Source organism: Littorina saxatilis, unplaced genomic scaffold (genome assembly GCF_037325665.1).
Source record: "Littorina saxatilis isolate snail1 unplaced genomic scaffold, US_GU_Lsax_2.0 scaffold_561, whole genome shotgun sequence".
Lineage (NCBI taxonomy): Eukaryota > Metazoa > Mollusca > Gastropoda > Littorinimorpha > Littorinidae > Littorina > Littorina saxatilis.
In genome coordinates, this window is record NW_027126295.1 from 20,931 (window position 1) to 34,828 (window position 13,898).

The window sequence follows — 13,898 nt, forward strand, 5'->3', positions numbered from 1 at the left end:
GAAACATTTATTGTTGGTGGTGTATTGTATGTGCGTGTGTGTGTGTTTGTAAGTGTGTGTGCGTGTTCATGCGTTTGTGACGGTGAGTGTTGCGTGTGAGTGTGTATTTTTCACTGGGGCCGTGTATGTTCGGCAACCTGCGCCAGGCTACCCTCCTGAGACACACTACACACACTACACACACTACACTCAGAAACACACTACACATACATACACACTCAGAAACACACTACACATACATACACACTCAGAAACACACTACACATACATACACACTCACAAACACACACACACACACAGTACACACGGACACACGAACGCACACCCCACAGATACAGACTCTATAAAGCAAAATCTCTTCGCAAAGAGAGAGTTTCTTAAATCACCATTTTTGTTATCTCCCCTGCACTATCCGTTAGAATGGGTCAGTCTTTAACTTGTATGTTGGGGGGATAACTCCAGTCTTATTATCTTCCCCTGCCCCAGAAAATGTTTGTTTTGTGTCGTCTGCTTTGACAGCATTTAATTTGTGTGCTTTTATTCCGATCTGGTAATTATGTATTGTTTAGGATTGTGTTTTTAGGATTTTAATAAATTATGAACAGAAACATTTATTGTTGGTGGTGTATTGTATGTGCGTGTGCGTGTGTTTGTAAGTGTGTGTGCGTGTTCATGCGTTTGTGACGGTGAGTGTTGTATGTGTGTGCGTGTGTGTGTGTGAGTGTGTATTTTTCGCTTGGGCCGTGTATGTATATGTGTGGGTTCGGCGACCTGCACCAGGCTATCCTCCTGGGACACACTACACATACACACACTACACACACTACACACACACACACACACACACACACACACACACACACACACAGAGAAAAAGAATGGAGAGAGGCAGAAGGAGAATTCAATTTTTTAGATTTCTTTCAACCGCGCACACATACATACACACACACACACACACACACACACACTACACAGACACACAAACAGAAAACCACAAGAGTCTTTATATATATATATAGTTTTATTACACTCAACACCACACTTATTATATCATGTTACACGTACAATATCTAACGACGACAACAGCGGGGTACCTTCAAGCGAGCTGGCCCGGCAATCGAATGAGTATACCCAACAAATGAAAGGCGGGGTATACTTTCTCTACCAGTGTTTTTTTTTTTATAATATCTCACACGTCAGTGATCACCGCCACCACCACCACCTCTCTTCGTATAATAATAATAACAAAATACAACAACGACATAAACTTAGACGTCTCTCGTCTATCTTCCACCACCACCGATCTTGAACAAGGGGGGGGGGGGGGGGAGTGTTATTAGTCAATCGTATCCATCATTGTTGTTGTTGTTGTTGTTGTTGTTGTTGTGGCGTTGGTGTTGGGGTCCGGCAGCGTTGGTGGGCTCGGGTATGTCTCGTCTTCGCTACTACTGCAGACATAATAACCGTCGTCATCGTCGTCGTCATCGTCGTCGTCATCGTTGTTGTTGTTGTTGTTGTTGTTGTTGTTGTTGTTGTTGATGGTGGTGATGGTGTCCGGCGGGGCCGCCCGCGTGGGTGGTGCTATCGCTGACATCCCTTCTTCGGAAAACTGCGGCATGGCTGTGGCAGTGGTGACGACGACGGGCTCTTGCTGTTGTTGTTGTTGTTGTTGTTGCTGTTGTTGCTCTTTGGAATTGGTTTTTTCATCGTCGTCATCGTCGGTGTTGTTGATGACGTCTGGGGCTGCTGCCGCGGGTGGTGCTGGCGGTGGTTGACTGGTCATTGTTGTTGTTGTTGTTGTTGTTGTGGCGTTGGTGTTGGGGTCCGGCAGCGTTGGTGGGCTCGGGTATGTCTCGTCTTCGCTACTACTGCAGACATAATAACCGTCGTCATCGTCGTCGTCATCGTCGTCGTCATCGTCGTCGTCATCGTTGTTGTTGTTGTTGTTGTTGTTGTTGTTGTTGTTGATGGTGGTGATGGTGTCCGGCGGGGCCGCCCGCGTGGGTGGTGCTATCGCTGACATCCCTTCTTCGGAAAACTGCGGCATGGCTGTGGCAGTGGTGACGACGACGGGCTCTTGCTGTTGTTGTTGTTGTTGTTGTTGTTGTTGTTGTTGTTGCTCTTTGGAATTGGTTTTTTCGTCGTCGTCATCGTCGGTGTTGTTGATGACGTCTGGGGCTGCTGCCGCGGGTGGTGCTGGCGGTGGTTGACTGGTCACGGTTGTGGTGGTGGCGATCGCAGAGTCGACGTCTTGTTCCGCGTCATGTACCATCGGTTCCTCGTCAAAATCATCGTCTTCGCAGTCGAGTTCGATTTCATCATTGATGTCTGGAAAAACTTCATCCAACTGTTGTTGTTGTTGTTGTTGTTGTTTGTCATCCACGCTGGTGCTGCTGTTGTTGGCGGTGTTGGTGGTAGTGGTGGTAGTAGTAATGGTGGTGGTGGCAAATTTAACAATTTTCTTGGGTTTTAATTGTTTTCTCAGTGGGCGCTGCCACGGGGTAGCAACAACACCACCACCACTAGGCTCTTGTTGTTGTTCTTGCTGTTCTTGTTGTTGTTCTTGTTGTTCTTGTTGTTGTTGTTGCTGTTCATCGTGGTCTTTCTGGATGTTCCATACTGTATTCTGTCGATGAAGTTTTCGCTTTTGACCTCTTGTTATCATCGTGCCGGTCGGTGCCACCGTGCGGCCACAGCGGCCGCCGTCGTCGTTGTTCCGTGTGTTACTAGCCATCATACTGTTAAGAAAAAAGAACGTACTTTTAAGTACAAGTAGTATTGGTAGTACTATTAGTATGAGTGGTAGTAGTAGGAGAACCATTCAACTGAGACAAGAACAACCTCCTCTCGTGTAGTGGTTGTGAGGCCAAGTGTCCCTTCGAGCTGACCCGTACGGCATTTATACACACACACACACACACACACACACCCTGGAGGGGAAGGGGGGAGAAAGAAGAAGAACGGAAGAACAACTTGGCCCGGGATCTGATATTATTTTGGGGCGCGGACTTTTGCTCAAAAAGTGAAAATCGCGAAAAGAAACGTACGAAATGTTGGGAGAGATGTCAAGGGGGGGAGGGAAAACAACCGTGCGGCAAATTTGCCCGTACAGTCAAAAAAAATCGATATAGAGTCAGACGTGGCGCAGCGGCTGTGGCTGGGCTGGGCTGGGCTGGCTTGCCTTGCTACCGGGCCCGGCGGCTTGCTTCAGAGTCGCATATCAATGACGGGGCGTCACCACAAAAAGAATTCCATTCACAACACATTCATTCACAAGCCGGCCCAGCCGGCGGACCAATCGAATCACGGGTCACAAAAGCACATGCCCGCTGACGTCAAGTGCGCCGCGGCGGCGAAAATAGGCGATGATTTGTTAGCTCCTCCCTCCCACCAGTCTAAATCCTACATCGTTGTTCAGCTACATGACGGTAAACTCAATGTTAAATGGATTTGTTCACACAGACGATGATGTTTGTTTGTTGACGGTTGACACACTAGTTCAATTTGTTTATTTCAGACACTTTCAATTTTCACGAAGCAGTGTGTCGTGTCACGCTTTTTTTTGGGTACAATGATGCAGCTTTGTGGAAGGACCCATCATTATTTGTTATCTCCCCTTGCGGCACTATCCGTTAGTAGTAGTAGTAGTATATGGGTTTGTTTTTAGACTACTATATGTTGAGGCTCCAGTCTTATTGTCTTCCTCAGAAAAATGTCTTGTCTTTTTTTTTCCCCCCTTGTTGTGTGTATAGTCTTTGGCCGGCTCTCTCTCTCTCTCTCTCTCTCTCTCTCTCTCCTTCCAATTTCATTTCAATATTCTGCCTGGACAGGGGGGGGGTAGTGGTGGAAAAATTGGTGGCTGTGTGTGTTGACACAAAATAATAATTACTCACTTTTACGACAGAAATGTGCGGACGGTCCCCATGATTTTCTTGCCGCAAGCCAAACAATCGTCAAAGATGTTCGAGCATTTTTCACAGGTGAGAAAATGTCCGCAGGGTAAGAAAGTAATACCACTGTTAGCTAGCTCCACTTTTAAACAAGCTCGGCAGAATTTACGGTTTCTCAAGTTCTGGTTTTCTTTGGCTAAGAATCGTACGCGTTCCTTTATTAGTGCAAACGACGACGACGACGACGCTCGAGGAACTAGTTGTTCGCAACGACGACGACGACGGCGTTCTTCTTCTTCTTCTTCTTCTTTTTCTTCGGCTAAGTACAGTTTTCTTGCTAATTCTGACTGTTTCTCCGGACTCTGTGCGATCTCGTAAGCTGCGAGATAAAGTTTCTCTACGCTGTCGAATTCTCCATCAGCAAAATCTAGGCGTCGATTTTCAATAACTTGCATGACTATATGTTCTGGAATTCCCATTTCACAGACTGCTTCTGTCTTTGCTGATGATATTAGTGCTACGCTGTCGACCTTAGTGTTCGTTATCCTCCTCGTAGTACAGAAATCCATAATCTCACAAGAAGAAAAAAGAAAAAGGTGAAATTTTGTCTCACCGATCGTTCTCTCTCTATATATATACGCACACAAAGCAGGAAAAAATGTGTGTGTTGTTGTTTTGTAGTAGTTCAACTCCTTTTTCCCGGGGATATAGCTCAGTTAGTGGTAGCGCGCTGGATTTGTATTCAGTTGGCCGCTGTCAGCGTGAGTTCGATCCCAGGTTCGGCGGAAATTTATTTTTCACAGAGTCAACTTTGTGTGCAGACTCTCTTCAGTGTCCGAACTCTCCCCCCAGTGTACACTACATTGGGTGTGCATGTTAAAGATCCCACGATTGACAAAAGGGTCTTTCCTGGCAAAATTGCTTAGGCACAGTTAATAATTGTCTACCTATAACCCGTGTGACTTGGAATAATAGGCCGTGAAAGGTAAATATGCGCCGACATGGCTGCAATCTACTGGCCGTATAAAATTTCATCTCACACGGCATCACTGCACAGCGCACAGAGAGAGAGAGAGAGAGAGAGAGAGAGAGAGAGAGAGAGAGAGAGAGAGAGAGAGAGAGAGAGAGAGAGAGAGAGAGAGAGAGAGAGAGAGAGAGAGAGAGAGAGAGAGAGAGAGAGAGAGAGAGAGAGAGAGAGAGAGATACAACCCACTCGTTCGGACAATCACACACACTCTCATTGCACACCCCCGGTATAGGGGTGTGTATAGGTTTCACTCGGGGTTTTTTTCATTTCATTTTCATTACTTTATTGTCCCATTGCTGGGAAATTCGGGTCGCTTCCTCCCAGTGGAAAGCTAACAGCAACGGAGTCGCGCTACCCAGGTGTCTGCGTGTTTAGCTGTATTCAGCCACCTGTACTTATGGCAGACTGAGCGGCTACCGGGCCCTCTGTCGTTGTGTGTGTTTTACTTATTTGATTATTTGTCATTCTTTTATTTTTTATATTTTTTTTTGGAGGAACTGGAAACACGTTTAGAAACGCTTTTTATTTTATTTTTGCTTTATACGGTGTGTATGTTCGTGTGTTTGTGAGTGAGTGTGTTTGTGAGTGAGTGTGTTTGCGAGTGAGTGTGTTTGCGTGTTCGTGTGTTTGTGAATGAGTGTGTTTGCGTGTTCGTGTGTTTATGAGTGAGTGTGTTTGCGTGTTCGTGTGTTTGTGAGTGAGTGTGTTTGCGTGTTCGTGTGTTTGTGAGTGAGTGTGTTTGCGTGTTCGTGTGTTTGTGAGTGAGTATGTTTGCGTGTTCGTGTGTTTGCGTGTTCGTGTGTTTGCGAATGAGTGTGTTTGCGTGTTCGTGTGTTTATGAGTGAGTGTGTTTGCGTGTTCGTGTGTTTGTGAGTGAGTGTGTTTGCGTGTTCGTGTGTTTGCGTGTTCGTGTGTTTGTGAGTGAGTGTGTTTGCGTGTTCGTGTGTTTGTGAGTGAGTATGTTTGCGTGTTCGTGTGTTTGCGTGTTCGTGTGTTTGCGTGTTCGTGTGTTTGTGAGTGAGTGTTGCGTGTAAGTGTTCGTGTGAGTGTTGCGTGTGTGTGAGTGTGTATTTTTCACTGGGGCCGTGTATGTATATGTGTGGGTTCGGCGACCTGCGCCAGGCTACCCTCTTGGGATACACACACACACACACACACACACACACACACACACACACACACACACACACACACACACACACACACACACACACACACACATACAAAACATATAAGCGGGGAAGCCACCAGAGTCCTTATATATTGGTTTATTATACTATAAACACACTTATTATGGGGGAGGGGGGAAGGAGGTTTCATCATTGTGTGTTAGTGTCCTGGGAGGAGGGGGGAGGGGGCTGCGCTGGTGGTGCGGCCACACTGCTAGGCCGGCGGTTCAGTAATTCGTTAACTGCAGAAACACCAGCGGCGCATTTCGCGTCAATACTCCCGAGAACGCGTTTCAGTCGCTGAAATGTTTCAGCGTCCATATAGGATGTCGATATCGACGCCAACCTTTGCTGCCGTTCCGCTCTTTCGTCCATATCTCCGCGGCTTTCGCCATACGGAAACTGCATGGTAGAGGTGGTGGCGTCCTCCCCCTCCCCCTCCTCCTCCTCCCCCTCCTCCTCCCCCTCCTCCTCCTCCTCCCCCTCCTCCTCCTCCTCCTCCTCCTCCTCCTCCTCCTCCTCCTCCTCCTCCTCCTTTTCCTCCTCCTCCTCCTTTTCCTCCTCCTCCTCCTGTTGCTCGGAAGTATTTTCGTCATCGTCATTATCGTCGTCATCATCATCAGAGTCCATCACGACTAGTACCGGCGCCTGCCGCGTACCGTCACCAGGGGCCGCCATCATCGCAGGAGTAGTACTGGTCGTCGCCGCTTTTAGCTCCACAATAAAACAGTCGTCAGAGTCCCGGCCATGTTTCCGCTTTTGACCTCTAGTCGTTGTACCACCACCGGCGGCCGTCATAATCCGACGATTTTTCAGGCGGGGGTCCTGCATATATAATGAATATGTAGTAAGTGTCTCATCATTGTCCCGCTGCTGCTCCATTTCAGCATGACCAGTTGTTGTTGTTGTTGTTGTTGTTGTCGTTATAATCCCTCGAGTCGCGGCCATAGTTGTTGTTGTTGTTGTTGTGGTCAGTGGCTCGATCTCCTTCTGTCTTTCTCTCTCTCTCTCTCTCTCTGCTTGCTGCTGCTTGCTTGCTTGCTGCTCCAGTATAGTCGATGATCCGTCCTCGTTGAGGGCACAAGGGTTTGTGCCGGCTAGTCAGTGTTAACATATGGTATTTAAAGGCTGCTATGTGTGTCGATAGGGGAGCGGGAATATTGATTGAAGAAAAACTTTATACAGGGAAAAAGAAAGAGAGAGAGAGAGAAAAAGTCACACACACACACACACATTCACAAACTGCGGGAAATCTTGCTGTGTGCGATTTTAGAGGTTGTCGAACATAGCCGCAGCAGCTCGGCAAAGACCGTTTGCCGTTTTTCTCAATTTCTGGTTGTTCTCTCCACCAGGTCCGCCCGAGGCGAGCAAAACGGAGCTGTATAGTTTTCTCGCTAAAAACTGTGTGGCGCCGGTTGGTTTTCTGCCGTTTTTCTTCCAAGTCGCCGACCCGGTGTTGAAGAAAACAGTTGTAGTTGAGAATGGTCCCCTTTTACCCGTTTGCCGTTTATCTCAGTTTCTGACTTTTTCTCTCCCGGCACCAGCTGTGTAAGGTAGATTCCCCCATTCTCTCTCTCTCTCTCTCTCTCTCTTTGTTCATGTTCTGCTGCCGCCACGTAGTAGTAGTATAGTTATCTCGGTCGGCAGTATAGTGCTGCTTCAGAACTTAATCCATCTCACCCTCAGATTTGTTGTTGTTGTTGTTGTTGTAGTAGTAGATCAATCATCATCATCATCATCATCATCATCATCATGTCACACTAGTGACAGCAATATAGTGCTTTAAAAAAAAAGAAAAAAAAGCCGATGTTGTTTTAACGATCTCTGGAACGGGAGAGGGGGAGGGGGGGGAGGAGAGAAAGGTCGCCGCTCTGCTGGCTGATATTTCTGATACCGGGACTTGAAAGTTGGCAACCCTGCGCTAAGCATTCGGCCTTTCTCTCTCAGTACTACAGCAAAAGCGTTGGCGGCGTGGCGAGAACGTGGTGTGTGTGTGTGTATGTGTGTCATGTGAGAGGGGAGGGAGGGGGGGGGGGGGCTGCGCGCGGGGTGTGGGGGTGGGGGAGAAGGGAGGACCTGTAGACAGGCTGAAAAGATCATGTGTGCTACTACTACATGCCCAGCCAGCCCCACCAACAACAAACTGTGGCGGGATGTCACTCAAGACTATATTATGATGATAATGTTTAGAGTTTCTCAGGAGGTGAAGTCTTCTCCCTTCCCCTCCAAACAACAAACATTTACTTCAAGAGAGAGAGAGAGAAAGACTGATCAGCGCCGTCTAGTGCTTCCTCTATACAATCATTCAGTGTAGAATGACTGAATAATAATAATAATAATAATAATTGTTTTGATCTCACCAAATCAATCTTCTTCTCGTTAAAATATTTGTTTTTTCCATTTTGTTTTTATCCCTTTTTTTTCCTCAGTTTTCCTGTTGCTTTCTTCTTCTTTCATTCAGCTATCCCTTTTTTTTTTGGTTGATGTGTGTATAGTCTTTGACTTCCGACCGGCTCTCTTTCTCTCTCTCTCTTCCACCAATAACTATTAGTGGAATGCCATCACACAGACTTCATCACGGCCCGTTCAATTGCTGTCTGCCTTTTACTACCACCACAACCACCGCCCCCGGCCGGGTGATATATTTTTTCAATTTTATAAAAGCTTGAAGCAACAAACAAACAAAAAAGCAGCGTCAACTTGTTTTGCTCTTAAACATAGTCTGATTCTCGTATACAGAGTGGGATCTCTCAAGAAAACCTGTTATCAAGTCCAAAACAGTATGTAGTAGTATCTACAGCCCAACGAGGTCTGCAACTATAGTGAGATAAACTTCGCGGCCGTTATAAGAGGTGGTCGACCGTTCATTGGGTGGTGAGGAAGAATTCGTTTGGCGGTCAAAAAATCTACCTCATCATCCAAAACCGCAATCTCTGTGGCTACTACTACTACTTCTACTACTACTTCGGGCAAAAAGTCATGGTTGAGGTAAACCTTGACCGGCGAGAATTTCCATACCAATACTACGGCCATCAGTATACATTTGATAACATTATTACATCCGAATTCTTCTTTTTTTTGTATAGAGAGAATCAGGAGAGGGGCGCGCCCCCTCTTTTGTACATTTTCTCTATGGGAAAAATACAAGACTAAAAGTAAAAAAAGTCACACACATACACTAGTTTAAAACACAGCGACCAATGAAAAAAAAACCGGGGAGGGGTGTGGCTGGCCATCTCTCTCGATCTCTCCCTTCAATCAAACAAAACCGATAGAGGGGCGTCTGTCGGCGGATCGTAGACTATATTCTGATAGTAGAAATCATCTTCAAACTCATTTTCATCAGCAATAAAGCTGAGGATATCGTCAAACTTGTCGTCGTTGTTAATAGTGTCAGGTGTAGTAAGATGATCAGAAGAAGAGGCCGCGCCGGTGGTGGTAAGATGGTTGTTGTGCATGATGAGAGATTCTTCTTCTTCACAATCAATTTCGATTTGTTGTTCTGTGTGATTTGTTTGTTCTTGCTGGTGGTGGTGCTGCTGCTGTTGTTCTGTACCGAGACTGGTCAAAACTGAAGGAGGAAGAGGAGTTAAGGTGGTGAATTTGACTTTCTTTCGAGTAGGTTGTTGCTGCTTTCTTAATGATGATGGTCGCCGCGCTACTAGAGGCTCTTTTTTTGGTTTCTTTGGTGAGAATACATATTCGTAGGGCCAATCATTTTGTATTTCTTCTTCAAATAGCCTTTCGTCCACCAACACGCTGCCACCACCGTCCGAAGTACACGTTATAATAGAATCATTATCGCTAGTACTTTCGTCTATTATTTCCTCATCATAATCATCATCGTCAGTATCCATCACCATCGGGTTTGTTACTTGAGTACTAGTACTACAGGCTTCTAATTCTTTCTTGATGTAATTGCTGCTCCATATATTTCGACATTTCCGCTTTCGACCTCTCTTGGTCATCGCTTTTTTTTCTTTTTCTTCTACTGCTTGTCTGTTTCCTTTTTCTCCTCCCGAAATAGTAAGGTCTAGTGGCGATTTTTGTTCTGACGAGATCATGATCATGCCAGGGAAAAAAAGATAGTTGTTGTAAATATGCCAGTAGTAGTAGTAGTAGTAGTAGCAATAGTAGCAATAGTAGCAATACATGTAGCAATACATACAGTAGCAACAACTGTGTGTGTATGTGTGGTTAGTAGCCTTTCGCGGCCGCGGGTCTTCCTCGGTGAAGTGAAATCGATCGAATTGTGCCACGGTATTTATAAGACCTACTAAACTTACTACACACGGAAGTGGGCGGGGCCGGCGGTGTATTATACTACTAATAACTATTTCTACCACGGTTCCGTTCTTTCTCTCTCATTTTTCCCTCTCTCTCTCTCTCTCGGAGTTTGTGTGGTTTGCTGCGGCGTTTTTGGTTGTAGATATCTTAATATTATTAGAGGGCGAAGAAAAGAAAAGAAAAACTTTGTTGGCTCAAATCCGCCAACAACACCACCATCATCATCATCAAGATTCCTAGCCGACTCTTTCGCCATGCTTTCAAAATTGCAACTTTTTGTTCTCGAAACAACACCAACAAAAAAATGGAGTGAAAACTGATCCAGAGAAAGCTACAGTGAATGTGAATGGCCCTACTTCAAAAACAAAAAATCCAAAACGCAGTTCAAAGTGTCTCAGTAGTAGTGGTTTTGGGTCGGTATACGCAGTCCGAGATTTTTTGCCAAGAAACAAAGCTGTAAAGTTGTTGGAGCAGCACGCCGAGAATGAGAAACAAAACAAAAACTCACACACACAATTAATAAAGTAAGAAAAGAAATGAAGAAAAAAAAGGAGGTTCTTTTCCCGTTCTCTTTATGTGGCGATGTGTGGGTCAAAAAGGGGTATTAGTGTTTGTAAAGAGGAGGGAGTAACTTTCTCGCTCAACTCATATCAGTTATTTCAAACAAAAAGTTTTAAAAAGAAGACGAATGAGAAGACGAGCAAGAAATTACGCGATTTACAACTTTATTTCAGACTCGAAACATAAAACCCCAAAACCAAGAATAAGAAACAAAACAAAAACTCACACACACACACAATAATAAAATAAGAAAAGAAATTAAGAAAAAAAAGGAGGTTCTTTTCCCGTTCTCTTCATGTGGCGATGTGTGTGTCAAAAAGGGGTATTAGTGTTTGCAAAAAGAATGGGAGTAACTTTCTCGCTCAACTTATATATCAGTTATTTCAAACAAAAAGTTTTAAAAAGAAGACGAATAACAACGACTCATAAAATTACGATTTATAACTTTATTTCAGACTCGAAACATAAAACCCCAAAACCAAGAATGAGAAAGAAACAAAAACTCACACACACACACAATTAATAATAAAATAAGAAAAGAAATAAAAAAAAAAGAGGAGGTTCTTTTCCCGTTCTCTTCATGTGGCGATGTGTGTGTCAAAAAGGGGTATTAGTGTTTGCAAAAAGAATGGGAGTAATTTTCTCGCTCAACTCATATCAGTCATCTCAAACAAAAAGTTTTAAAAAGAAGACGAATGAGAAGACGAGCAAGAAATTACGCGATTTACAACTTTATTTCAGACTCGAAACATAAAACCCCAAAACCAAGAATAAGAAACAAAACAAAAACTCACACACACACACAATAATAAAATAAGAAAAGAAATTAAGAAAAAAAAGGAGGTTCTTTTCCCGTTCTCTTCATGTGGCGATGTGTGTGTCAAAAAGGGGTATTAGTGTTTGCAAAAAGAATGGGAGTAATTTTCTCGCTCAACTTATATCAGTCATCTCAAACACAGACTCGAAAACAAACACCTCCAAAAAAAACCCAAGAATGACAAGGGAAAAAAGACTTCACACAATTTGAAATAAAATTAAAGAAAAAAAAGAATTCAGGACTGAGAAGAAAGAAAGAGAGGAACCTTTCACCGTCATTTCTGTGTCGAAGTTGTGTCTGAACATTAATGTATACTAGGGAGTAACTTTCTCGCTCAACTTATATCAGTCATCTCAAACAAAAAGTTTTTTTTTAAAAGAAGACGAATAAGAAGAAGACGAGCAAGAAATTACGATGTACAACTTTATTTCAGACAAAACTCCCGAAAACCAAGAATGAGAAACTCACACACACAATTAATAATAAAATAAGAAAAGAAATTAAGAAAAAAGAGGAGGTTCTTTTCCCGTTCTCTTCATGTGGTGATGTGTGTGTGTGTGTGTCAAAAAGGGGTATTAGTGTTTGTCAAAGAAGAGGGAGTAACTTTCTCGCTCAACTTATATCAGTCATCTCAAACAAAAAGTTTTAAAAAGAAGACGAATAAGAAGAAGACGAGCAAGAAATTACGATGTACAACTTTATTTCAGACAAAACTCCCAAAAACCAAGAATGAGAAACAAAACAAAAACTCACACACAATTTGAAACGGAATTACCAAAGAAAAAAGAAGATTTATGATTGAGAAGAAAGAAAGAAGAGGGGAACCTTTCACCGTCATTTCTGTGTCGAAGTTGTGTCTGGGCATTAATAATGTATACTGGGGGGGAGTAACTTTTTGCCGCTCACTACAATTACCCACATATATCAGTAGTCATCTCAATCAAAACAGTTTTATAAGAAGAAGACGAAGAACAACGTACTACTACTCTCACTCCCATAAATTATAATGTACAACTTTATTTCTAGACTCGAAACCAAACACCCATCCACACACCCAAGAATGACAAGAAAAAAAAACAAACACCTCACACAATTTGAAACAAAATTACCCAAAGAAAAAAAAAGAAAAGATTCAGAATTGAAAAGAAAGAAAGAAAGAAGGAGGAAACCTTTCACCGTCATTTCTGCGTTGATATTATGTCAGGACATTTAAGTACGATGATCCACACAAAAAAGTGCTGTGCAGGCTTATAGATATATGATTCTGACAAAAAGAGAACTTCTGTTTATTTGGCCCCAAAACTCGCTTCGAAAGAATTTCAACAACAAAAAGTCTTTGTGGAAGTGGTGGTGTTAGTGACTTTTGAGTACGATGCTAAAAAAAAAGTGCCGTTATAGACTACAACATAATATATGATTCTGGCAATGAGAACTAATTTTGTATGCCCCCAAAAACTCGCTTCGAAACAATTTTAAAATAACAATGAGTCTTTGTGTTAGTAGTAGTGGAGGTGGTGGTGGTGTTAGTGACTTTTGAGCACTTTGCTAAAAAGGTACTTATAAAATATAGGATTATGGCAAATGAGCACTACTTTTTTTTTAAAGAGGATAATATATCTCTCTGCGCGGAGGAATATCATGATTATTATTATTATTAGCAGCCAATCAAAATTAGTGCTAATGCGGACTTTTTTTTCTCGTAGGAATAATAGGTAAGTACTTCGGTTCCAACCAATCAAAACGCCCGAGAGAAAACCGACCGACCAATCATAACCAAAAACACAAATCAACCAATCACAAGGCCTCATCGATCTTACACCAACATCTATATAAAGCAGATAACCACGGGAGAGGGTGGGGTTGTCTGGTGGCCGTCAGACTGATCACATCTCCCAACGACCGCAGTTTGAAAAATAAGTCCCAATATAAGACAACGAAAACAAAATGAAAAAGAACAAAACAAAAGACAAATGAAACGCCGACATAATTTGGGGACTTTCTTCAAAAACGAAGTGAGTTGGGGCCCCTAACAGAGACAAAGAACAAAGCCACAAATTGTGAGATATAAAACTACACAACAAACAAATTGATGTAGACAACATTTACAAAGAGCAAACGCAAACGTGTGATGCACACGGGGAAAAATG

General features: G+C 43.5%; 1 protein-coding gene across 1 annotated transcript; it reads right to left on the reverse strand.

The window, feature by feature from the left end:
- Positions 1–1,336: 1,336 nt before the first annotated feature.
- LOC138954761 (myb-like protein AA) lies at positions 1,337–2,734 on the reverse strand. The gene has a single exon (XM_070326531.1). The coding sequence runs from the start codon at positions 2,732–2,734 to the stop codon at positions 1,337–1,339; it is 1,398 nt and encodes a 465-aa protein (XP_070182632.1).
- Positions 2,735–13,898: the final 11,164 nt, after the last annotated feature.